General features: G+C 37.8%; 1 protein-coding gene across 1 annotated transcript in view; it reads left to right on the forward strand.

Annotated features, from left to right (window-relative positions):
- The window catches only part of grik3 (glutamate ionotropic receptor kainate type subunit 3), a 94681-nt gene extending 75023 nt beyond the window's left edge, over window positions 1-19658 (forward strand). The window contains exons 11-16 of the mRNA XM_076890129.1: window positions 4796-5019; window positions 9543-9661; window positions 14924-15141; window positions 17921-18146; window positions 18394-18644; window positions 19333-19658. Of these exons, the coding sequence (XP_076746244.1) occupies window positions 4796-5019; window positions 9543-9661; window positions 14924-15141; window positions 17921-18146; window positions 18394-18644; window positions 19333-19527 (1233 nt within the window). The 3' untranslated portion in view covers window positions 19528-19658. The remainder of the gene's footprint in view (window positions 1-4795; window positions 5020-9542; window positions 9662-14923; window positions 15142-17920; window positions 18147-18393; window positions 18645-19332) is intronic.
- The last annotated feature ends 7521 nt before the right edge of the window (window positions 19659-27179 follow it).

Here is a 27179-nt window from a genome sequence, read left to right on the forward strand (position 1 = left end):
TAGTGGTTATGAACCAGACTATTTTTTATTTGTAGGGAGTTTTTAACAAGAAATCATTTTATTATCAAAGTGTAATGATTTAAACTTTGATTTATATGCTCCAAACAGTCTTTCGCATCATCATGCGCACTTACAAAAGCATGCCATTGAGCTGAATTACAGGTTATGTCCTCCATGTGGACAGTGATATAGTTATGATTGAGTACAAGTCACAAGGAGCCTACAAAGCTGTCAGTTACATTTATGGCACAATTATGTCAAGGTTGCCTAAAAGTTACAAGTGTGTTGATGTCATTTAGTAAGACAGGCCATTTTGTTCAGCTGGATAAACCACAGATCTAGGATGAGCACGTAACGCTGCATAGATTCAGGGAAACACAATGGCAATCATCTTTCTGAGGGATAGCGACCAATCGTAGCTGTCTATGTCAAACTCAAAGCCTCAGTGGCCATGAAACTGCTTCGCATCGAAGCGATGGTGGCAATTCTCTGCTGGCATTTCATAAGTGTCCCTGTCAGTGCTCTCTCTTTGTCCTCAGCCCCATCGGGTCAGCGCTGTACTCAGCTGAAAACTTGTAATAGCTTAAGTGGCATTTAGTGCAGGGAATCGTATGGCAGGAGTCAATGGCTTGGTGCTGAAAGGGTTGGAAAAGGTGGGCTCCCACTGCAGCACTTTATTTCTCCGTCCAAGCTTTTTGCTAGATCCGTGTTGATAACAATAACCTTTAGAGGAACAAATAGATTACCAAAGGGAGAGACAGCTGGCACGAAAAGGAGATGCATGACTCCATCATTAAACAACACATACGTTATTGGTGCATTCTTTGGTTTCAAAGTGAGGACTCACAGGTGGCCACAGAGTCTGTTCATCTGCTTCCAGCCAAATAAAAAAAAATAAAAAATAAAAAAAAAACAGTGCAAAACTGTGGCATCTGGTGATTACGACCTTTGCACTCAGCTTAAATATGAACATAAGCTGTTGAACACACATAAACAGCAATGTAACACCATTTAGTCTATAGCTTATGATGCACACATATGGTCTATTTTAACCTTTTTATACCTATTGCTTTTGTAAATAGCAGCAGAAGAGGAGATTGGAATCTATACTGCTGGTTATTGCTTTTACTGCTTCTTATCACATGGCCAAGGATGCAAGATGATTTTTTTGTGGATTTTTAGTCAGTTCTATTTTGTGGTCTAGTGCTTTCCTTACTCCACTGGTATGGATAAGCTGATCGTAATTCAGCAGACCTGAAACGTAAACGTTAAGGCAAGCTCAAGAGATCTGACCCTGAGATGATATGGGAGAACTGTAAGGATACAGATTTCTTCAAACTATACTGCAGCTGTATTTTTTCTTTGCTTTGGGTCAAACTGAGACATGCTGTGCAGAAAGTTTCTGTTTTTCTATACATGCATTGGAAGGAGGATATTTCTATAAAACAGATAACAACAAAGAATGTTTTCACCTCTTCTGTTTCTCTCTTAACAATGAGATACAGAAGGTAGCTGACATTTTTTATCTTTTCTCTGTGTATTTATAATTACTTTATGTTAGCCCCCCATTGCTTCCCCTCTTGTGATACAGATAGATAAGCTGTATAACAGTTTATTGCGGCTTAGCGAGATAGGGTCTTAGGTAGAAAGCAGGGAAAATAGTTGGTTTTGAGTGATAAAAATAGTCCTGAAGCACGAGACTTGTACTTTTATTGCTATCAGCTTGCCCACTGTACCCTCAAATCATCACTGCATTGCATAATTGCACAATTGTCTGTTTAAGTGAACAAAATGCAAGTTTTAGTGTTAAATTCATTCATCCCTGTAGCTTACAGAGATTTTCACACTGATAGCTACATGTGGCAGAAATAGAATAAAACCCGTATATATTTTTTAGTATGAAAATGAAAGTCAGTTATGATTTACTCGCCACAGAATTGGAGACTTGAATGAGAAACTGCAGTGTTGCCAAGTGCAACGATTTAGCATTGTGTAACATGTAGCGCTTTATTTTCCTCTGTGCAGTCACAAAGCTCACTGCAGTGCCAAAGGGCATTGTTTAGAAGGTGCTAAATGATGCAACAGGCCTTGTTAAACTTGATTTAGTCACAATAGATGATCACTTTAATCATGCTGTGATGCAAATGTTAAAGGCGTCCTTAACACATCATTTGTTTCTGTCATGGCAATTAATCTTTGCTTCGACAGATACACTGGAAGATTATAGTCAGCCCACTTCCTCTTTGTCTACATTGCTACACAGTTGATTAGATTTATTGCACAAGAAGTAGTTACCCTATTTTCAGTTAAATAGCACATTTTCCAAGGCCTCAAAAATCTTATGATCAGCATATGCTAGATGGACAGGTGTCATTTTGATTGCTAGTTATTTTTATCTTTAGTTTTGTATTTATTTATTTATTTTTTATGTGAGACAGCAGCGTGATATGGTGGTGACAGTGACAGACCCATAGCTGCAAGGACAAAAGTTCAGCTGCCACAACAGCAAAAACATGTCCCGCCTGCCAAGGCACCCTTGAGTAAATCACAGTTATACGCCACGACACTCTGAACCTTCAGCTGATGCAAAGTGACAGTTTCTTGATTACACCATCCCTGCCTCATAATTAACCCTTTGTATATTTCGAGTCTACATTGTATAGTATAAGAGGTACATCTATGCTCATGTGCTTTGTATGTATTTCACTGTGCATTTATTTTCCACTAGCGGTTTTTTAAATGCATGTAAAAGTGGCTAGGCATACCGTATGTGTTATCTTCCCTCAGCATTCCTATATCAGAAATTGCCGCCTGTTATCTTCAGTAACCATTGCATAGTTCAGAGGAGGGGGTTTCTGCAATTAGAACCCACTCTACTGAAGCAACACACAGTATGCACTTCTATCAGCTCTAAATATTTCATAAAAGGCAGAGATGCACCAGCTGTGAAATTCAGAGCCCATATTGATAGTCACGTTTGAAAAAAAACCAAACAAACAGTTTGACCAGAAGCAGACATGGATCTATTTATTTTTCTCACTTTTTCCATGCACTGGAAACAAAGAAAACTTCCTGATGAACATAAATCAACTTTTTTTAAAACCCATTCAGCTTTACGCACTATCTTTAAAAATACAGTGAGCGTGAAATTGATGTGACACAAGAGATAAACATCAGCCACTGCCATCAGAAAACATCATTTTGTTTGCAGATAGGCTGGTGGCAGCTAACAAGGACGTTTGCTGCAACCAATTATCAGTGCATCCGTAATTAAGAAAAAAAAAAAAAAAGGTCAACATGGCAGCAACATATGTCCATCCTATGCAATCCTTATAACCCACTATAAAATGCAGATATTTGGTACTAAAAACTACATCCAAGTGTTTCATCAAGAAATAAAATGTTGGTTGTTCAGTTATTACTAGTTAATGACCTTTTAGTGTGCTATATTTATTCATTTGCAAAATACCGGTAATAAATAGCTACAGACTAAGACTGTTATGCACTCTGCGTTCTGTGTACATTCAGTGGGCTGTAAACATGTAGATCATGATGGTTGTAACTTTATGAATCCTCGAGGCTGTTAGGTACAGAACACCACGACGCCCACCATCTGCAAACCAAGATAACACCAAGCCATGTGGCACATAGCAGGGCACTATCAGGTTATCTTGCTTGTGCCCAGTTTGTGTTGGTAAGCACAAAGCAGAACAAGGACAGGCGGCATGTATATTAGCCCTCCATAGGGATCTGTGGAATCGCATGCTGGCTGACTTTACGGTTGAGTGGCAGGTTGGTTCAAGGCAGTAGAGAAGAGAGGGAGCAGTGTGTGATCTACAAATTTGAATTGTTTAAGAGAAACAGCCGATACACAGCATGATGCGCTGGTTTTCCCATTTTTCTGTGTCTTCAGAAAACGCCACTGTGCATTTAACTACCATGGCGTGGACTGCAGGAGTATGTAATCCGCAGTGCCACATGCAAAGGGAAAATGTTGTCATTCGAACCTTTATTTACTGCGATGTGGTAGTTATCATACGAATCTGATAGAAGAGCTGCCTAGGACACAGAGAAAATGTAATTCATGTTGAGAACAGCCCCAAGATCCTTAGAGGACAACTTGGAATAAAAGTTGTTTTATGGTATCAACTATCAGCAAACATACCACAGAGTATGCTATATAATAGATGAGTTCCAAGAACAGAGAAGTCGAATGGGTGAATCATTTGGGTAATTTTCATTTCATTAGGTTTGCGTAGGTTTAGCAGGTTTAATTCACATAGGACTAGGTCTTGAAGTTTTGCATAAAGTTACAAAGCAAACACGAGACCTAATTTTATTTTTAAAAAGCTGTACGGTGAACTGATGTATGAGCAAACTCTGGTTCTCTCCCACTGCTCACTATGTAGAAAGTAAAGAAAGCCTCCCCTTGTGAGCTGTGTCGTTTCTTGGAGGAAAGAGGTATTCGAGCGTGAACTAAGCAGCTGGTTTCATTAACCTCCTGTCCAGCCATGGTGCAGGGGAGCAGTGGGGGCTGTCAATACAAATGGTAACATCCAGAATATGTAGTCATACACATATAATAGGTGAATGCACCTCATCCTGACATGTTCAGCCTTGTTCACTGCATGACGCTGTATGGTGTCATATGTCATTCTTGTGACACTATATAAAGCCTCATAAATGGGACCCCATTTCATCTATTGGGAAAATGTGTCTACTTTGATATAACTTGATAACTTGATATAGTCAATAAATATCTATATAAATGTTGTGTTTTTTTCCCCTAATACAGAGAGCAGACTTGGCAGTCGCTCCTCTCACCATCACTTATGTACGTGAAAAATTCATCGACTTCTCCAAGCCTTTCATGAGCATGGGCATCAGCATTTTGTATCGCAAACCCAATACTACCAACAATGGCTTCTTCTCCTTCCTGAACCCCATGACTCCCGACATATGGGTCTACATCCTCCTGGCCTACCTGGGTGTTAGCTGTGTCCTTTTTGTCATTGCCAGGTAAGTGCAAAAGTTACATGCTATTTCTCTGTGAGGTCTTCCAGTAGACATAGTAATTTACTCTATCATCACAGACTGGGGTTCGAGTACCCAAGCCAGTTCATCATACTGCGTTAGTTGCTGGGTAGTGATCAAGGCAGTTTTGTCTGCATGGGCTCTCTTCAGCGCAGCAGTTGGGGAGGAATACAAAAACCTCCAGTTGAGTTGCAAAGTCCTATTCAGAGGGCAATTTCTTGTTTCCTGTGTGCTGTCTTTGGAATTGGCAAAGCATCTTGAACTAACCCTTCAAAAAGTACTCATTTCGCCTCGAGCTAAAATAAGAAAAAATATATATAATTGTCATATTCAGCCATGCAAAAAGAAAAGAATATATACACCTGATGTAAAATTGCATCAGAGTAGGCTATTTATAGTTGATCACCAGCATTCACATATATTATAAATAATGAACTTCCAGGCTGGTACAAGTCAGTCACAGTTTTAATGGAGGGAGATTATCTGTTTGATTGGGTGAGAAGTATCTCACTTGTAAATTATTTTTTTTTGGTCATGAATATGATGAATATCTTTTTAGTGTCATTGTCTGTATTTCCTGCTGCTTCTCATGCAAAGTGGTGCTTGAGGAAGTTATAGAAAAGCGAGCACTGAAAGGAGTTCAGGGGCTTGAGAGCAAACAGCTGCACTCTATCCTCATTTGCTGTTGTGAGACCAAACAAATTCTGGAGTGGCTTCACATAAGTGCAAAATCATCTTAAATTGTTGCATCAAGTTTTTGAAGGCTGGCCTAGATAGCTGAGTCGCATCCCTAAAAGTGCGTCATAATTGAGCATAAAGCAGATGACAGAAAACAGAGAGGGGGCTACTCCAAGCACAAATAGGCCATTTCAAATGCTGGACATTTGCGTCAGTGTATTGTCATCGATATTAGGCAAATAAATATAACAAACATATTAGAAATATATGAAATACAATATTTATGATTTGAAGGATCACTTATTTATCCACAGATAAATAGCATATAAACTATGCTGTAACACTGTGCTGGAAAAATCGCCTATATATTAAAATTAGAGATGATTTCTGAATATTTTTGCCTCACACACACACTCATAACCTGAAGATAATACATCCGAAGAAAAAACATTGCCTCACCAATAAATCTGAAAATCTCTGTAACTTGTTGATGTGGATGAGCATTTATACTCTCACTGTCTGTTTAACACGCTTAACACACACAACTAAGCAAGTGTGTGGTTTTACACAACATATTCAATATGTAAAGATATCGTGGCTTCTTGATCCGTTTACATTTATTATACAGAGATATCCAAAGGATCTGAATAGTGATATCCATTCAAAGATCCACTAAGACCATTACCTGACAAAACACAGATCCTACTAAGAATGATTACCTGTGTTTCCAAAGCCTTTTATAGTTTATTCCTCTGTGCTGAGGAGCTCTGTTGTTTTTAAAGAAAACACATTTTTGCACTGGGTGACCTGTTCCTTCATTTCCATGAGCCAGTCTCACTTTCAAAAAGAAATATCCCCCCCAAATATACAATTTACTTCTGTTGCCTAAAAACAAATCTCTAAACCACAAAATCCAGCGTTTGCAGGCAAAGATTGGAATCAACACTATATATGTGTTGATTTTAAAACCGTTAGATTTTCACTAAGAACTTGGTCCTTTTGTGGGAATTAAATAAAAAATATAGACTGTTGTTAAAAAAATGTTACAATCCTTAGAACCACAAAGGTGTATTTAGATTAAATGTGCTACATTAAATCAGTTTGCAATATCAGCGCATTTTGCCTTTTTTTTTTTCTTGTCTAGTTAGTCTTGGTATTTGTGTGCTTCCTATGAGATCAACTTTATTTAGAGCTAATTGCAAGACATGTCTTTGGGTAAGCTTTGCTCGCCACATCGAATAAATCACAGATGCTGATTTGGTCCTCCAATGATCCAGACTGAAATCATTCACAGACAACAGGGAGTGCTGTTATTATAGTCTGAAAATAGATGTAATTTAATAACTGGCAGCACTAACATTTCAACAGAAAAAAATTGACAAAAAAGTTAAAAACTGTGCCGAAGTAGTATATATTTAGCAAGCTAATGTTTGTGAATGCAAAAATGAGGCTTTTGCTTTGTTACGTTTAATTACCAAGCTGTCTCCAGGTCATTATTTCTATGGGCATGCAGTTGGTCTAACTATATTCTTGGTCGTGTAGAAATGAAGTTTATTTTCCCTCATAGCCACATTATCAAACACTGTGGAAAGCAGAACCTATAGTCGCTTTCTGCATTTGTAATGGTGGAAAATTAATGGTTATTTGGGACATGTGCATTTAGCTAAAGAAGGTACACGTATAACAAAGTGAGACCAAAATCTCTAATACTTCAGCCACTGTGTCATCCGTACACTTTTGCTTGGCTACCTACCAACTACAGCGAGAAAATATGATCAAAAAGTCCACATCAAGTGGAAGTATGGCCACAGGAGAATTTACAAAAAAAAATGTTGTATTAGAGTTTCCCTTTTTACTAAAATCACAACTAGTAAATCTAATAACATATATCAGCAACACATGATGTATTGAATGAATCCAAAAAACTGTCGTTTGCAGTCCCTACCCGGGAGAGTACCTTGTTCCGCAGCATCACTCTACTGCATGTAGGCTGCTGCATGAAGTCTGAAACATGCTTATGGCCCTGGTTGACAGCACAACCTTTTTAGACATTAGCAGAGAAATCAGGAGGATTGAATCAGTACTCTCACATTGCCTATGTAGGAGATGCTCTGAAATAATGAAAAAAGGCCTTCTGGTTTTCCTCATTTGTGTCCTGTTTAAGTCCTGTTCGTGTATATTTTGGCTGCAAAAATCTCTCCTATTTTCCAAGCCTCTATCACATATTACATGGCCAAGGCTTTCAATTTAAGATTAAAGTAAAACAAAATGAGACTGAAGGAATTCATTAAAATGTTAGAGAGCACCACATTTGTACAACAGCTGCCCAAGGCCTCTTTGATGTCTGCACATGTTATTAAGGGCAGATGAGTCGCGAATGCTAATGGAAACACTTAAAGATAGTAACACTGGTGAGTATATGTGGCTGTTGTCATTTTAGTCTATGGGAAACAACACTTAGGCAAGATCACAGTGGGCAAATACAGTCTTTTAATGTTCATCAGTTCATATATCTGGATGCCTAAATAAGACTAGAATTAATGAATGACGCCTGGAAAAGCCTCTGTCTATTTCATGATTACCCATCGGTTCAGTTCGCCCTCAGATTAAAATAGATTGCTGACATATTAGAAAATATTTCTGCACTGTGTAATTAGATTGAAGTCTATTAGTCTTTTCATAATATACATTCTAGTTAATTCAATCTTTCTAGATTATTCCTGCCATATCCCTTCAGAACAGAAATATGCAACCAAAGATTCAGTATAGGAGAGTCAGTGGACTGTTTTAGTTACTCATTATGTCTAATGCCATATTCTGCCACATTAGCAAATAAGACACGTCGGGGTAATGATGACACAATTCTTGCCACGAGGACGTCAGAATAAAATATAGTTAATATTAGTACTTTTTCCCAGCCTCTGTCCTCCTGTGCAGTAAAGTTGCATGGGGTGGAGGGTGGGTGTCACAGATATGGAAAGTTGCATATGCTTTATGCTTTCATGTGACTTTAACAGGGGTCCTTATTCCTCACATTCTCAAACATGACATTTTACACCCTCTGAAAAATTGTATTTTAATGCTTCAATCGTCACCTTTAACTACAAAGCATGTTGGAATAAGTCAAGGGGGTTTCCAGAGGTAAGGCTTAAAAAACTAGGACCAGTGTATTTAAATTTTTGATGTGACATTTGATAATAGTTTGAAAAATTTTTTGCACCTATATAACCATTCCAGCTACTGCATATAAACTATATTATACATATTTCACCCAGACGTTATGGCCATGTTCGTGGCCAAAATAACCGACCGACTCCGGAGTCCCCCATAGTGACTCCCCTTTGTTTTTGTAACTCATTGTTTTTGTGTTAAAGCCCACAAATCTATTGCTTGCATTATTCCTTTGTATTATTAAAAGACTATCAGAGAGCTACTCTTAGTGAAAAAAGGCCTAAAACTAGCTGTACAGTTACTACCCAGAATTAAGGCAGATGATGGAGACAAAATTCTAGATTAATTACTTAATTGATTATTGGTGTTGATCCTCAGCTTGACAGATGTTTGCTTATATGTTCACCAGATCAACTGTAGAGGCTAATAATCAGTCCAAGGTCGTATTTACAGCTTAATATGCTGCTAATAATCAATTAATCGTGCTTTAAGTAGTGCTTGTAGAGTTGCTGTCTAATGCATCATTATCTCTTTTACTCTAAACCAAAGATGAAACTCTGAAATAGCAGTGCTATTCAACATTGTTCAAGAATGATGTAAAAGATATAATACTATTGTTCTTTGATCTTGTGACTGGGATTAACTTCTCTTAATCCCAGATTCAGTCCATATGAATGGTATGACGCCCATCCTTGCAATCCTGGATCAGATGTGGTGGAGAACAACTTTACCCTGCTCAACAGCTTCTGGTTTGGAGTTGGTTCCTTAATGCAACAAGGTAAGGCGGCGCACACATCCTCTTTCCTGTCAGAAACAATCCTGTCACCCCCACCCTCCTTTTCTCTTCACCACCACCTCCCACTTTCTGCCTCTTTAACTGACAAGCTCCATGATTTCCATTCCGTGACTGTTTCATAAGACATTTACCTGTCAAGAACAACTGCCGAGCTCAGTCTTACATGACAAAGGGAAGCTGTTGTCACCTACCTGCTGTTTAAAAAGGGAAGAGTATGTGCCAGACACTTGTCAGAGATTGGCGGGTAAGGGTGGAACACATCGTTGCATTTATTTCCATGTTACACAGTCACTGGCCCTGCTCAAGAGCTTTCTGAATGTTGAGGACGCAAAGGGTAAGTTGAGGAACATGTTTGACAAATGCCAGCTGTCAGCTATGCTCGAACTGGCTGCTGTGACGTGTTCAGCACTGCTTGGCTTGCGCTAAGAGTGGCCGGGTGTAGAGAATCCATATGCTTCAATTATAACTGTCCAACAAGTAGCCCACCAACTTATGTCACTGTTGATGCCTTATAATTTTGAACTCAGTCATCATATATTTTAGTGTCAGATCAAAAAGCGTATTGTCGATGTAATATTATTAAGTAAAAGCAGAGGGATATAAATAAGTGTTTGCTGTTAGGCCATTGCTAGGTGTCCCTGAAAGGGATAGGTAGGCAAATAAAGGCCCAGAAATAACATAATGAAGTCAACTGTGGAGAAAAAGACCAACGTAACAAAAATGTTTAACCTCAGTGTAACAAGACAAATCAAGGAGGCTTAGTGAGACTCGGCAGTGGATCTTTGCCCGTAAGGATAGCAAACACATTCAGCAATTCATTAAGCACAGAAATTCGGCGGCACTCTTGTGAAACTGCATAGCAGCACTGCCAATTTGCTGGTGCAGTCAGAGGGTTATGAGTATAGCACCAGTGGGCTGGAAGGGAGAGGAGAAAGAAAATCAAAACAAAATGAGCTAGTTAGTAGCCTATATTATTAAACTAAACTGGGGAGAATTTTTCATTATAATTCATAGAGTGTTGTCTGTAAATGCCTCAGCTCCAGTTCTTCTTATTTAGCCTGCTGGAGCTGACTAGAGCTGCGTCTGCTGCTAATCAGCTCTTCATAGTTCATTGAATAAATTTCTTCACACCAGGATATCAAGTTAATATAAGGTTAGTGTTCCAATAACTGTTTCTCCGTGAATTTTTAAAGAGGTACAGTCAAACGTATATTTCAACATTTAATGCATCGACGTGAAAAAAAGCGACGACGCAGACTGATTCTGGGATTCGGTGACACACATTTGTGCTATGGTACCTTGCACACATGCTGCACGGTGGGATCTGCAGCGAGTTATATTTTGTCTGTGTCACATAAACAGACTTCCCTTGCTTGTCTGCCAAACACAGTGACAGCAGCTGAGACGGAAGCCATTTCCTTGACATGTTTAAAATGCAAATGGACGTGTTTGAGAAAATCCAAAAAAATCTACCAGCTTGTCTGTGGGAGGGAGGTGTCCTAGACAACACAAAGAACATAAAATATGAGGAGGTGCAAAAGCAAACACTTTGTGTGCTTCAGATGTGTTCCTGGGGTCTCGGTAGGTTTTTGCTCACATCATGTCTGAACGTTTCTTGCAAAGTGGCTTCTGCAAAATAAGCACTGCAATGCAGTTTCTGATATTTGTGATGACATCGTTTCTTTATTAATTAAAGCACATCTCCCTGCATAATATAAATAGGATTGTGAATGTATGTTTACCATGATTTTTTTGTTTTGAAATTTTAAATATAGCATTCTTTATTTTGTTATTTACACATTATTACATTGAGGTGGGTTTCTCTCACTCTGGTTGAGAAACTGGAGCAGTGTCCTTGCTTTTTTTTGTATCTTGTTTTTTTTAGAATGGCATCAAAATTAACTTAGCCTACTTTGCGTGCAATGGGACAAACATTTCCATTCACAAATGTCCTTATTTTAAACCAATTAAGTAAAAGTAAAAGCCTCAAGCTTGGAAAAGGAGTTTTTGTCTGACTCCGTAGAAGAGAATGCTAAGTGCAGGTAGCTATTCTCATGGGAAAGCCGAGTGCTAGTGTTGAGGTGAGACATTGCTTGCGGGAAGAAACACTCCAAAAAACCAGGTGCATCATACTTAGCACGATGCATTTCTAAATTCAAAGAGAAACTCTTACTCTCCCCCCCAAAGGATGACAACTCAAAAGGCATTATTAGATGCAAAGCAATCTGTTCGTTTATTGAGAAGAAAATAACATCATACTGTCAAAGAGACTTCTTAATTATTGTGTTTTGATGAATGTATGTTGAGATGTTAGTAGCAGCTATAGAGATGGTATATTTATCATGCATTAGCTTACAAAACAAAGGAAAAATCCTTTTACAACTCAAACAACTATTTCAAAATAGATTCATTCAACATGATATAGAACTCGTAACATTATAATATTAATATAGAATCAAAATGCCTCTATAATGCAGACCTTCAATAACAAGTGAAAGATTTCTAGTTCCATTCCGGCAGGAGATGCAAATCCCTGTAGGGTTGCATCAGGAAACAAAATAAATCAAAAATCCGGAGCCACCTGCTGTGGCGACCTCTTGTGAACAAGAGAGCAACCGAAACTAGTACTGCATAATGCATAATCTTACGACTTAAAAATGCAACACTACAATTTTTACATAATTCAGTTCAAATTAACTTTCAAAAATCAGCCGGGCTATTGTTTTTTTCAATATTAAGCGATGACCATAGTTTTTGAAGCATTGTTATTGCTCACATTTAAGTGGAATTAGCAAAGTATAGCAAATCAAATGCTGTAGTGAGAAAGGATTTGCTTTGCTGTATCGGCGATAAGAACTTTATAATGTGCAATAGGAGAGATCTGATGCAATGGTAAGAAGACACAACTGTGACATGTTTTAACATTTACAATTGCAGGCATCATGCTTGTTTGTGATGATGACATACCTTACCATGAGAAAATGAAAATATTTTGATAATATACATTTAAATTTAATTTTTTTTTATTTTATAATAACAAAAATATATCAATATAAATGCTATATAATGCATTACACAAATAAATACATCCAAATGATTGGATGCTGTATTGTCAGTTTATTTTAATTACCAGATTAAACATCTGTAATGTCACAGTCATCAGTGTATTTCAGTAATACATTTTTACCTTGAAGTTATAGCTTGCAGTACTCAAAATCTATATTAAATTGAAAGTATATAGGCTAAACATTTTTTTAAAGATAAATTATTATAGTACTACAGCAATGTAATTATTTTGCTGACTACTCCTGTTTGAGACAAAGCCTAATGTGTTAGTTTGATGTATTTTTTTCAGTGGCCTATAGAATTAAAATATTATAGTCATGTCTTTATTAGTGAAAAGATATCAACTTCACCTTTAGTTAGTGCACATGTATGTTAATTTTATCAAAACATTGCTAGTGTTTTGGAAGCAGTCTGTGAGTTATTAAGGAAAATCTTAAACATTTTTAGTCTCTATCGCCTAAAAAGCCCTTATGAGTTAATTTTTAACTCGTAAAATATGATATTTTCTTTTGAGAGTATGCAATATAATACGAGAAGTTTCACCGCTTTTTACTGGAAAATGTATACATCAAGGGACAGTGAATTTTTATTTCAGCTAAAGATTAATAGGCTATTGATATTGCTTTAGCTAGGTTAGCTAACTAGTTTAAAACCATTTTTTTTGCTTGTTAAACATAATATATACACTGTTTGTAATATATATTGTATATATTTTTAGAAATACTTTAATTGGTTATGGAAATAACCATATCGACATTTCTTCTGAGAAAGTTTAGAAAAAAAAATGCCATAATGCTAATTAGCTTAGCATTAGATATATACTGGATGCAAGAGAAAGCTAACCAGAAGTAAAATGTTTTGTTGCAAAATAGTAAAATATTAATCAATACACACATTGTTTCATCTGTTACTTTGTTAATTGATCACTAAAAAAGGAAACATTTCTGAAATGTCAAAAAAGGCAGTGTAGCTCCTGGACACCAAGATGTGAACCGCTGGCTACTCATAGGATCTGTATTGTTCTCCCAGAAAGTACTTTGTTATTTCCTCGGTTTACAAGAGACCTTCAAAGAACTGTATGGTATATTGACACCATTTTATTTCCTTGGCACTACATGACTGATCTGCTTTTTGTATTTATTAGAGTTTTCTGATACAGCACCATATACTGCTCCCTGCTGACAGCAGCGCTTTATAGTGTGGAATTCAATTGAGTTACACGTTGCTTCACTTCATTTTTAGTGCAACAAGAGAATGCATCTGGATCTTCCATCTCTGAAGTCATAGTGAATTAAAGGATGCTACTGTCTTCCCTTGTTTGTAACCAGGCAGAGTCTTTGTCAGACCACAAAGGACAAATCCAATCAAATTTGGTAGAAGAGGTTAAAGAGCTGACCACTCTGCCCCTCTTCTGTGGGCTTGTTACTCTTCAGAATTGCCCTCGTAAATCTTCTCAGTAAAGTAACAGAGTGCACAAAGCACAAGGGTATTTTAAAGGTTGTCAGAGATGAGATATAAAGTAACTTTAACACCAGTCAGTGAGCCATTGTAAACATAGTATTACTCAGCAGAGGACCACTCAAAGTCGAGGTTGATGCAGAGGTGCACTGTCAGTCCGGCTAGGTATTATAGCTTACCTTTATTTTCTTCTCATTTTTATACTGGTGTTGATGATTTGACACAATACCTCAATGTAAAGAAATGATAAGTTATGAAATGCCATGAGGGTATAAATAAATAAGCTTTTCATCAGATTTCACATCCTATTTTTTCACAGATTAAGTTCTTTTGCAGTTGCTTTACCAAAGCTGACTTTAAGAAAATATTGATGACTGAATACAATCAAACACATCAATTATTTCATTTTCATCTTGCTTGAAAAAATAAATAAATAAAAATAATGTAAAACTCTAAGCACCATACAGTTTTACTGATCTGATCTGCCATTTTTGAATTCTAAGCTTAGAGTGTGGCTAACCTGGCAAGCTCGCATCAGTTTCCATTTCCTCATTGACAGTACCTTGATCAACACTAGTGGCACTGCCAAAAACATTTGCAGACCAATTAACAAAAATGCATGGTCATGTCACTGCATTTGTTTTATTCAGTTACACTGTTGGCATGTACAGTTTTATATAGCTAATTGTTTAATAGTCTCTCACTCTACGTTGCCTACAGGCTCAGAATTGATGCCCAAAGCCCTGTCGACCAGGATAATTGGTGGGATCTGGTGGTTCTTCACGCTCATCATCATATCATCCTATACAGCTAATTTAGCAGCTTTCCTCACTGTGGAAAGAATGGATTCACCTGTGGACTCAGCTGACGACATTGCCAAGCAGACCAAAATCGAGTACGGCGTGGTCAAAGATGGTGCAACGATGTCTTTCTTCAAGGTACAAATGGTAGTATTATTATCAGAATTATATTACACATATAAATTCAGTTACATTTTAATTCCCACAGCAAAGGCTTTTTTTCTTTTTAGTTTCTCCACTTCTCTACACCGTTTGATGTGTTCCAGATGATGTTTTTTTATTCCGAAGTTTCAGCGATTGCCTGAAGGGTCTTGACTTTATTTCATTATTTTGAGCTTTGCTTCAGATGCTTCTGCTGCTGTGGTGCTGAATAACACATGTAACAGAGTTACAGTTTCTCAGAGTAAGAAAATGAAAACACTGCACATTTCTATTGAAGACACATAAGATTATGATATTCAATTGGAATAAAGAAAAAAAAAACGAATACTTTTTCAGGGCCTGCCCTAGTTTTTTTTGTTGCCCTGCAAATCCTGTATTTTAGTTCATGAATACTTTAGTCTTCACTGTCGAGTTTGATTTATGCATATTTTCTGTTGATAATGTTTACATTGAAAACAATATTGATGTGCTGATGATTAATCGAATTGCATTTTGCTTATGTAAAGGAGTATCACCATAATCGCAGTTTACCATGTATGCAGAAGTAATCTGTATTTATGTTACTTTTTCCAATGTAAAACTGTTATTTTTGATCAGTTTCAATACTTTGATAATCACGGTTGTGATTATTGCATCATAAATAGGTGACACAGGTGTATAATTATCCAAGACTCACGTGCCCTCTGCTCCTACTTGCTCTTACAGAACGGCTTAATGATGTTAACTCAATGAGGCAGAGAAGCATGATAAATACTGATGAGACCAGGGAGCAGATAAAGCCTCTGCAAATGGATGCATTTGGTCTTAAACTTATTTAGAAAAATATATTCAACTGTTCGTAGCTTTGCTCTGGATGGAGTCACACGTGCTGTGTGCTGCACATACAGAGGACTGAGGTCAAAAAAGCTACCAAAAGATTGTGATACCAGATGATTTCTGTTACTACCATTTGGGGATTAAGATTGTATTGAGATTGTGTATAATTTAAGCCACGGTGGCACGGTGGTTAGCACTGTTGCCGCACAGCAAGAAGTTCCTGAGTTCAATTCCACCATCAGGCCGGGGTCTTTCTGTGTGGAGTTTGCATGTTCTCCCCGTGTTTGCGTGGGTTCCCTCCGGGTACTCCGGCTTCCTCCCACCGTCCAAAGACATGCAGCTTGTGGGGATAGGTTAATTGGATAATCCAAATTGCCACTAGGTGTGAATGTGCGAGTGAATGTGAGTGTGAATGGTTGTCTGTCCCTGTGTGTTAGCCCTGCGACAGACTGGCGACCTGTCCAGGGTGTACCCCGCCTCTCGCCCTATGGTAAATGGCCTGTATTTATATAGCGCTTTACTAGTCCCTAAGGACCCCAAAGCGCTTTACATATCCAGTCATCCACCCATTCACGCACACATTCACACACTGGTGATGGCAAGCTACATTGTAGCCACAGAGGCGAGGCTGCCGGACACTGGCGCCACCGGGCCCTCTGACCACCACCAGTAGGCAACGGGTCTTGCCCAAGGACACAACGACCGAGACTGTCCGAGCCGGGGCTCGAACCGGCAACCTTCCGATTACAAGGCGAACTCCCAACTCTTGAGCCACGATCGCCCATCGCCCTATGACAGCTGGGATAGGCTCCAGCGCCCCCCGCGACCCTGAAAAGGATAAGCGGAAGCGAATGGATGGATGGATGATTATTTCAACACATTTATAACACAATCTAAGTCTAGTTTTACATTTATCCAGAATAAGACAGCTTTCAAATCATGATCGTGAAATTATAATAGTGTTGTAGCACATGTTTCGTTTCTCTAGAAAAAGAGTCAACCACTATAGGCCAGAACTTATCTTATGAGCTGCCCATTGGATTAAAACAAGTGCACTAAGGAGCCTGTCTATGACTATTACCACCTACTAATGATAGGCTGAAAAAATGCCTGATGTAGCTCCCATTGTTCACTGGGGAAAGATGGGGAGACGTTCTTTATTATGAGTCATTCGTAATTTACACACTGCTGTAACACAAATAAGCCGTACTAAGCTACCATATGGTAAGATGCCAACTTGGCAGCATTTGCCATACATCTTAATTGGTACTTTAAAGCTTTAATATCAGACTATCATATCTCAGTTTTAAGCAGCCAAGATTGTGCTTATACTGCAGTTAACAATAATAGAGGGCTTCTTATAGTGGCATCTTTCACAATTTGAAATGGCTTATACTCTTTAAATAGTAATTATCTAGGATTAGACATGGCATAAATGTGACCTCCTAGAAAATTGCATGAAATACCACATAGCCCGATGTAACACTAATGGCAAGGCTGTCTATTATTGCTGCTTCAGTAGCACTTATGAGGACAGATATGTACAGAGCTTTAATTTACTGTCCTTTAATCTTGTGACAAAGAAGATATGGGTAATCATTTAAATCTATTTGATCACAAGCTAAGAAACTGTATTGTTAAGTGCTGTAAATGAACAAGTGTCATCTCTGACATTTTCTATTCAATTTTTTTTAAAAGAAGGAGAAAAAATCCCCCTAAGTTTTTCTTCCAGAGGGACTAGAGAGATTTTATGGTTAGCAGTATTTTCAGATTTAACACCTTGGGGCATCTAACATCTGAAATTTATTTATTTAAAATTGATTTTTTTTTTTTAGTGGCAGAAGCATTGTACTTTTTTTACCTACTTTCTCTCGCCTGCAGCTAGGGAACTGTTAAAATGAGTCACTTTTTAAAAACTGCATCTTTTCATCCTTTACAGAAATCTAGAGTTTCTACTTTTGAGAAGATGTGGGCCTTTATGAGCAGCCGGCCAAGAACTTCACTGGTGAAGTCTATTGAAGATGGTATTCAGAGGGTGTTGAAGTCAGACTATGCCCTCATTACGGAGTCCACCACTATTGATTACATCACTAGAAGGAACTGTAACCTGACACAGGTGGGAGGACTTATCGACAGCAAAGGCTACGGCATCGGCACTCCCCTCGGTAGGACTTTTAAATGGCTAACGAGTATATTTGAGACTAGAAGTTATAAAAATTGAAAAGTTTTCAAAAGTTATGTGTTACTTTTTGAAGAAGGAGGTTGAGGTATTACTATTCAGATGTGGCAGCAACATAAAACTTTTTTTTAAGCTACTAGTGAGAGTGTGTCACAGCATGTTTATGAACCTTATTATCACAGAGTCCAGCTGGTGTTTCTTCCAAAGTAAAATAGGCCTTATGTTGCTTCCAGGCTCTCCGTACAGAGACAAAATCTCCATAGCAATCCTAAGCATCTTGGAGGATGGGCGCCTACACATGCTAAAGGAGAAGTGGTGGAGTGGGAGCAGCTGCCTGGATGAACGGCATCGCGAAACAGGCCCCATGGGTATCCAGAACCTGGGTGGTATATTCATTGTGCTGGCATCTGGCCTAGTGCTATCTGTTTTTGTGGCAATTGCTGAATTCATCTACAAACTACGGAAGACTGCGGAACGTGAGCAGGTATATGTCCTCATAAATTAACAGAAGAATATATTTTTTTAAGTATGCATGGAAAATTACTTAGAAATTAATTTAATTACACTGTACTAGCATTTGATTCACCTTTTTGCTAAGAAGTTGGTGCATGTGCCATTTTGTTATTTTGCTGCGTTCCATATAGCCGCTAAACCAAAGCTGTGCTCTATTCATGGCTTTTTAGTTCAAACATGTTATAAAAGGATTTGCATGCCTTTGGCTAATCCCCAGGAGGACTTGGCCATAACACCACAACATTTACTTATTTTAACAAGCATAATTGCAAATTGGAGCATAGAGACGTAATCCATTATTAGTCATTGGCGATGTCAGAATATCATGAGCGCCTTTGCTGTTGTAAATCATTAATTTGAGTCATGTTAAGAAAATAGTTGCATGTTCTCACACCAAACTTTTTTGACACAGAAACAATGAATTGTGTGAACTCTACGCGGGGTGGTGTTGCAGTTTGATATTGATGACAGCCATGCACATGCACACAATGCAAACATACCAGAATTAACCCAACATAAATGTTTTTATCCATTTTGTGCTCCTTAGACTGCCGACACTCTCTGCTGTCAGAACAATTTAAAGCTAAGGCATTTACCCCCCGTCCCTTTCCCCTCTTCTCCTTCTCGCTGCCCTCTCCGCATCCTCCCTTTTTGCCCAGAGGTCTTTGTGCAGTGCCATGGTGGACGAGATCAGACTGTCGTTCACCTGCGAGAGACGGGTGAAACACAAACCTCAGCCTCCAGTCATGGTGAAGACGGATGCAGTGATCAACATGCACGCCTACAACGACCGACGACTCCCAGGAAAGGACAACATGAGCTGCAGCACTGGGATGACTCCTGTGTTCCCGTGACAATGTGTTCCCCACAGGGCAAGAGCCTGCTGAGCAATGTTTCAGGGGCACTGCCAGTGACTAGAGACAATGGTATAGATGGGATCACCAGATACAGCATTAACCACAGTGACATGGGAACACTAACAAAACATGGGCAACTGAAAATGGCAGCATCAGCCACACAGGTATGACAACATTCACCATTGTAATCCAAACTGAAAGAGGTAAAAGCAGGATTCAGTGAGGTTCTAAGAAAAGAAAAAAAGCCCATTCCTGAGAAAGGAAACAGTATATACACTCAATCAGTTTCAAGTCTGATGTTTACGTGCGCAACATAGAAACACAAGGAAAAAAAAACACAATGTTCAAGGAATCCTGAATCAGGCTGAAAAAACTTAGCAGAACACAGCAAGAAGAATGGCTCTATGGACAATGGCAATAAATGAAAGATATACAATACAAGAACGGAAGGAGATCTGATTGAAGTTCAGTTTTGCCACATGCAAAAATTGAGTTTCTACCTTTACCCAATTGATTGATTTACACACTCCTAAATGGCCTCAGACAGCAAAAAATAATGTTACCTCAAACTTGTTGTCTGGGCTTTAATGGTTGTCATTGAGTCAAAAGGTATAGGAAAACTAATTTAGTATGTGCAGTATTGTTATTGGTGGACGGCTAGTTAAAAGTTGAGCAATTAAGTTAGTTGTAATTTGTAATTAATTATATTGATAGACACAAGCAATCATAGTCACTGATGCAAAGTGGATTGTTGAGATGTATTAAAAAACGAGAGATACAACCTTGCTATAATGGTCCTAGTAATACCTTTTGTGTCTAATAATTTTGTACATGACTAAATTTTATTAACTTAAAATGATGATTGCCAAAGATATGATGATTCAGTAGAAGCATTTACATTAGCATATGGGGCAGAACGGTTCACTTAGGAGCACAAATCTTGCATCCAATGAAAAGTCCAATGAAAAGCAAATTGGAGCGTTTTAAATTTTTTTGTAATAATCTTGTTGTAATATTTGTTCAAACCATGCAGGGTAATAGGTATCCTAAATACATTATATTTTATGGTTAAGCAAACCAACTTAGATTAAAAAAAATGTTTATCAAAATGTAATGTAAAACAATTATTGCACAAACAACACAGGAAAACTTATTGATCAATTTCCTGTTCAAAAGTCAAAAATGTCAAACAGTTTTAATAATAATACTGAAAATATTGAAGCAGTTTTGACTAGTTGTGGCAGCCTGCAGTTTTTCTAAAATCTCTAACTCTTGATTGGGCTGAAGGGCATTAGTTCAGGCATTTCTGTTTATATTACAACTGAGAGACAGAGTTTGTTTTGTTTGGGTTTTTTGTTGTTGTTTTTTTTTTTCAAGCATTTAAGCATGACATATTCACTAAAATATGTGTTTGGTCTGTGTCTGAATGTGCCACAGGACCACTGAATGTCCCAACTGCTTCTGACATTTTAAACACTTCATTCATCTGTGTGATCTGCAGGCTTTTTGGACAAATGATTGGTTTGCGTTATATATACTGGGCATAAGTTTGGGTTTAAATGAGCAAAGCAAGATTCTGAAGGTCATCTGCGACCAGAACGTCCGTATTCTTCTTTTCAATTACCTGATGTGGACTGAATTCATACGTGTCGTGTGTGAACATACTGAAAGACAATGTGGTGACAGATCACAGTTTTGTGTGCTCATATACTGTATGCTATACTGTATCTAAAGCGAGTGTCGTGCCCAAGAAAGATTCGAGGAGTCTGTGAGCTGCTGTCGCCTGAAAGCTGAATGAACAGCAAACCTCTGTGAGGTTTAAATTGTTGATACACAGAAACAACATCAACAACAACAACAACAAAATAATAATTTGTAACTATCTATGATTCAAGGAAACTCCAGTCTGTAATACTAAGCATTGATTTGGTAGAGATTGACTGTATTATTGTTTTATCAATTCCCTCCTGCAAAGTAGAATATGTAGATAAAATCAGCAGGAGAAAATGTATTTTGCTAAATTTATACTGTTATAAATGAATTCTGTTAACAGGTAAATATGTTCTAGATGCTATTTATTTCATTAGAGAGGTCAATTTTAACTACTTCCTCACTTTACCCCAAATCCATAGCCCCACACCTTTTTTTAATTTATTTAAAAGAAATGCATTATATGATATGGTATATTGGATTAATATCATCCGGATGGAAAAAATATACAGTATGTAAATCTTCTTATATGATGGCGAGAATATTTCTATGAAGTGAAAATGAAATGGAAATGCTGAGCTTTCCTAAGAATTTGGGGGACGTTGTTTTAGAGTAGGATTATATTACGTAACCCTAACCCGGACCTTCACTCTTCATGAAATCCTGATGACAACCTGGTCTAAGGTACGGCTGTGGTTGATACATGGTTCTGCTACGTTACTGTTACCCTCATGTGAACTGTAGCTTTTCATGCAGGTTATTGAAAGACAAGATTGCTTTTCACGTCTGTAATATGTGAAAGTAAATCAAAATGTCATCCGATTAGTTGGAATTACAACAGGGTTTCGGATTTGGCTGATCCAGTCAGTTTGATTACTGAATATATATGTTTTTTAAGAAATAAATTAATGTGAATAATGTCATTTTACACAAACTTGTAAGAAATGTGGGAGAAAAGTGTGTTCCATTAGCAGTGTGTGATATGAATTTTGATTTTCTAGCAGTCATGATGGTATGCCTTCTTATGTATACCTTTCTTTTCAGTTGCAAAGCTTCTATCATTTGGCAGAAAACCTCTCAAACAATATGATAAATATGTTGGTGCCAACCAGGGTTTTCTTTGTGGACATGCAGAATTTCTATGAATATAGTTTTTGTAAGGTTTTGTAAAAAAAAAAAGGAAAAAAAGATTTTGTTTTCCTAGTAACTGTATGTGTTAAAAGAACATTAGAATAACCCACAGCCGAGTAAAACATGGGGAAAATCGACAAAATACTATATAAAAGCTACTGCATTATTTTCTTTTTAACACACTGTGAATAATTCAATTGTACAGTTTGCTGTATGGGTTATATGAGGTTTTAAATAAAAATACAAACTATTTATATCTGTTGATCTACTGACTGATTAGTGATGTTCCATCGTGCTAAAGATGTGGCTTTAGCATGTTATCACTGAATATCTTTGAGCTTTCAGTATCAACACATTCAGAGTTGCAGTTAAACGTTTTGCAGTGAGTCTCACATTCAAGGTACTATTTGCATTTCTGTGATTTTGGTTGCTTCGTGTTAGAAAGCTTGCAGATGTGCCCAAAATTACTGGATTAGATTCAATTTCCTCGAATCAGATTTTGATTATCATTATGAAGAACCTGTTAGTGACTATGCATTATGCCATTATGCAGAATGCATAAGGAAACATCAAAGACATAACAAAAATGTATAACAGCAAGCGATGATGATGAAAATATATTGTCTAATTGCAAATACAAACAACCATGTGTGGAAAGAGAAGTCAGTGCCCACTGTTTAAGGACTTTGACTCAACATCTGATGCTTTCAGGCAACATTCGAGGATTTGAAATCAAACTGAAAGGCTGCATAATAGGATGGCATAAAGCAAGTTATCTTAGCCAAATGCCTTCTATAGAAAATAAGATTAATATTCAAAAATATATTCACTGGTATATTCATTAGTAGGTAACCTTCTTACTAACAGGTTGGTCCCCTTTTGCCAACAAGATGCTGGAAACATGCTTTATGGATTTTGGTCCATGCTGACATGATAGCATCACATGCTTACTTGATAAATAGTATCTTAAAAGCATGTCCCTAAGAAATATGAAAAAAATCCATCAAAGACCAAACTCTTTGGCACTCCCTTTGAGAACTCTTCCTGAAGACTAAAAGAAATTGCAGAAAAGCTTGCCTAGAAGAGTTCAGGCTTTGTTGAAGAATAAAAGTGATCATTATCTTTCAAGCTCATTAAAATTGTACACACTCTGCCTTATATACTATATTTTATAACATTACCAATTTTCTTAGCTGAAATATTTCCAATTTTCTTAGCAAAGCATAATGAGGGGTGGCTCAGTAGGCTGTGGCATTTAAAGAATATTCAACCCTAACACTAAAACTTGGTTGTAACAAGCGGTTATTTGAGTTACTGTTGGCTTCCTATTTGCTCAAACCCTCTAGCCATTCTCCACTGACCTCAATGAAGGATTTCACCCAGAGAAATGCCTCTCTCTATTTTTTTTCTTTTCCAGATTCTCTGTAAATTCTACATATGGTTATGCGGGGAAATCCCAGTAGATCAGCTGTGTCTAAAATAGTGAGAGCAAATGGCCTAGCACTAACAACCGCGGCACTCTAAAAGAAAAAATAACCTAGTAAAGTGGCCAAAAAGTGTATAATTTGCAACAGTAAAACAAAACTGATCATATCATAACAGAACATAGAAAAATGACAACATAGATTATACATTCTTAACAAAACAGGTCTATGTGCTGAAACTGAGACATTTTGAAACACCTGAAGACTTGACATATTCTATAAGTATCCATATTCTAGATTGTTATATTTCCTATTTAGTTGAAGATTTTGTATGCTGGTCTTTTTTCAAATTCTCTAGATTGTTGCATTTGCATACAACAGCGTGCACATATCCAAGCTTCTCAACTCTGAGAAAAAAAACAAGAAGAGAAAGAATAAATAGACATGTGTGCTTTAAATGGCTTTCATGCATGAACAAGTATGTGTCTTGAGAGAGAGCCAATCTGCTACGATAGAGAGAAAGAGATTAACCTTGCTGGCGTTGGGATGGCAGATGTGTGTGTTAAAAAAGCCGGGGAAACCCCAGGCCATGCCGTTGAGGAGCAGCAGGTGCATAATGAGCGATGGGCAGGGGCCTTGCGCCTAATGGGAAGATTTATTATCTCTCACTATCAATTAATCCCTTTGGACAGACTAGGGCCAGCAGGAATGCATCAAGGGTATGTAAAAGAGAGAGGGAAACTTAGAGAGAAAGGGAGCTAGACTGATGAAGAGAGATGTGAAAGGGCATCAGAAGTGAGGAGAAAAAAAAGATTACGAGACTATGAAAAAATTAAAGAAAATGATTCTAAAACAGTTGGGTAGCCTCAAAGATTTGAGAAACAGAAGTGAAGAAAGAGCAAATAATGAGTAAAACTCCACTAGATAAAAGAACCCAAGTCATATATGAGAAACTTAGAGAGCATAAAACAGAATTTGGGAGACTGATAAATACTTTTTGAGATCATCTTGGAATCTGGACTGGTAGTGCAGCACTCTGGATTATCTCTGGAAGTAGTTCAACAGATGTTAAGAAATTACACTTTCTGAATAAACTACACAATCACTAAATGGATTTAATAAAAAAACAAATCAATTAAAAAGCTGTTACATGCAGTGTTGTTTAATTATGTTGGAGAGGCTTTTAGGAAAAATTACATTTTTTTTCTATTTTTTCATTCTGATGGATATTCTGTGTTCAAATTAATGTTAATGGCCTGCAGCCCAATGTTGAGCCATAAATTATTTATCTAGAGGAGGGTTTGTCGAACTCGTTTTAGTTCATGAGTCATATTCATACAGTCCAATTTGATCTCAAGTGGGCCTTGCTGATAAAACCATTGCAACACTCTATTAAACAAACCTTCAAAAATATTATTTCCCTTTAGTGTTTCAAAAGTAGAAAGGTGAATCTGTGCCATATTCATGTGCAGCCAAGGCTCATTGATGTTCATGAGGACTGAGGGCTGGCCAATATTCTGAGTCCACTCTTAGGAAAAATGTGGAAAACCTCAATACTACAAATGTTTCAGTTCACACACTGCATATGAGCTTGCTCCAAAGTGGAGTGGAGCTACAGACCAGTAGGGCAGCAATGACCTTGAAAGGGCCGTCACTGGATGACGTTATGCTTGACACTCCAGGGCAATGTGCAGTCATTCAACCCATTTCGGCACCGACCCGTGCCATGCCCATCTCTGTGGACCCATGGGTGAGAGACCCATCTCAGCTGAAGCTGAACCAGCACCAGAGGATTGGCTTGATAGGAAGGCCAATGTGCGCTGAACCTTATTATAGGCAATGTGAAAACTGAATTCCCTCCAGGGAATAAAGGTTATATAGCTGTAAAGAATGAGGCTGAATAAAAACTGTTCTAAAGGAATGAAAAACATGAAAAAATATTACTTTTTAACACAAGACAAAAAACAGGGCATGAAAAGTAAAACTGAATCTATGTTCCCTAAGATTTTTATGAAAGCACGCTCCATATTTGATGCTATATATGGTCAGCATTTTCCCATTAGTATCTGTTCAATGCATTTACATTCTGTAATTACTTTAATAACTTACTTCTTCAAATACATTCTGTTATTCTTGTCAGTTGTACAGTCTGCTTTTCCTGTCTTGAATTCAAATTGTCTTCACATAAAACGCACACACACATGACTCATACGAACAAAAGTGGCACAAAATCCACATAGACTATATAACAGAGCTGTGCATCGCCACCCTGTGGTTTGTGGATTACTTTTTGGAAAGCTCAAGTCTGACATCATGTCCACTGCCACCTTGATGTGACCATATTTGGGTGAGTAACACCTGAAACCACATAAGGGAAACATAGCTCCAAGTCCTAATATCTACCTAATGAGTGGTACATTTAAAAGGCAGTTTTGCATTAACGGGACCTTTCTGATCTGTTGGCTACACCCATCCATTATATAAATCTATTAGTGCTGTCAGCGTTAATCTCATTAACATGACGCTGGACGGGGTCAACGCGCCACGCACGGAGCGATCCCCGGTAACTCGTTAATGGAGATTTGTTGTGTTAATGCAGTTTTGGCGTTAACGTCAGTTTAACGAGATTAATGCAGACAGCACTGAATTCTATAGCAATCAACTATTAAGTCAACTTTAGTTCAATGGACTAAGCTTCACTGTTCACTGGCTACTCAAATGACTACTAAATCCTAATCCCACTAAAACCAGTTAGCAAAACATGGAGCAGCTATTATTACAATGTTGCTGTGTGTTTGTTATAGTCATTATTCATTTAATCAGCATCTTTCAGCAGATCATTTAGTTCTCATTGTGTCACTACTGCAACCAGAAAGGAAAGCCACAATAAGGTATCATCCAGCTCCTAATGAAGGTGAAGTGTATCTAGATATCACCACTACCAGGAGCAAAACAAATTTGCTGTCACGTCACATGATAAAATCTGAATCCTTACAATCACACGAACACGTGAATGTTACAAGTCACACGTTGAAACTGTACTGACATTGATACATTTCCACGTTTAGTTTTGGACAGTGCGCCAGAGCAGAATTACGAGACTAATAGGTCGATAGCCGTGACCGTCCCTATAGCATTAAAAATGATGAACAATTGATGAGAGTGTAATTACAGAACATCGTAATGCTCTAATGAAGTGATTCCACAGTGGGAATACTCATGCATATTCTGCATTCCATAACGATCTCTGCATTGCATTTGTTGTATGTGGACTCGGAGATGCCATATGGCAGAGTGTCACAATGAGACAAGGCCGTTGTCTATTCCAGACCTAAATCACTGCCACCGTCACTACGAGAGCTTTATCTTGACACCATCGTGCTG

This window comes from Maylandia zebra, linkage group LG11 (assembly GCF_041146795.1).
Source record: "Maylandia zebra isolate NMK-2024a linkage group LG11, Mzebra_GT3a, whole genome shotgun sequence".
NCBI classification, from domain to species: domain Eukaryota; kingdom Metazoa; phylum Chordata; class Actinopteri; order Cichliformes; family Cichlidae; genus Maylandia; species Maylandia zebra.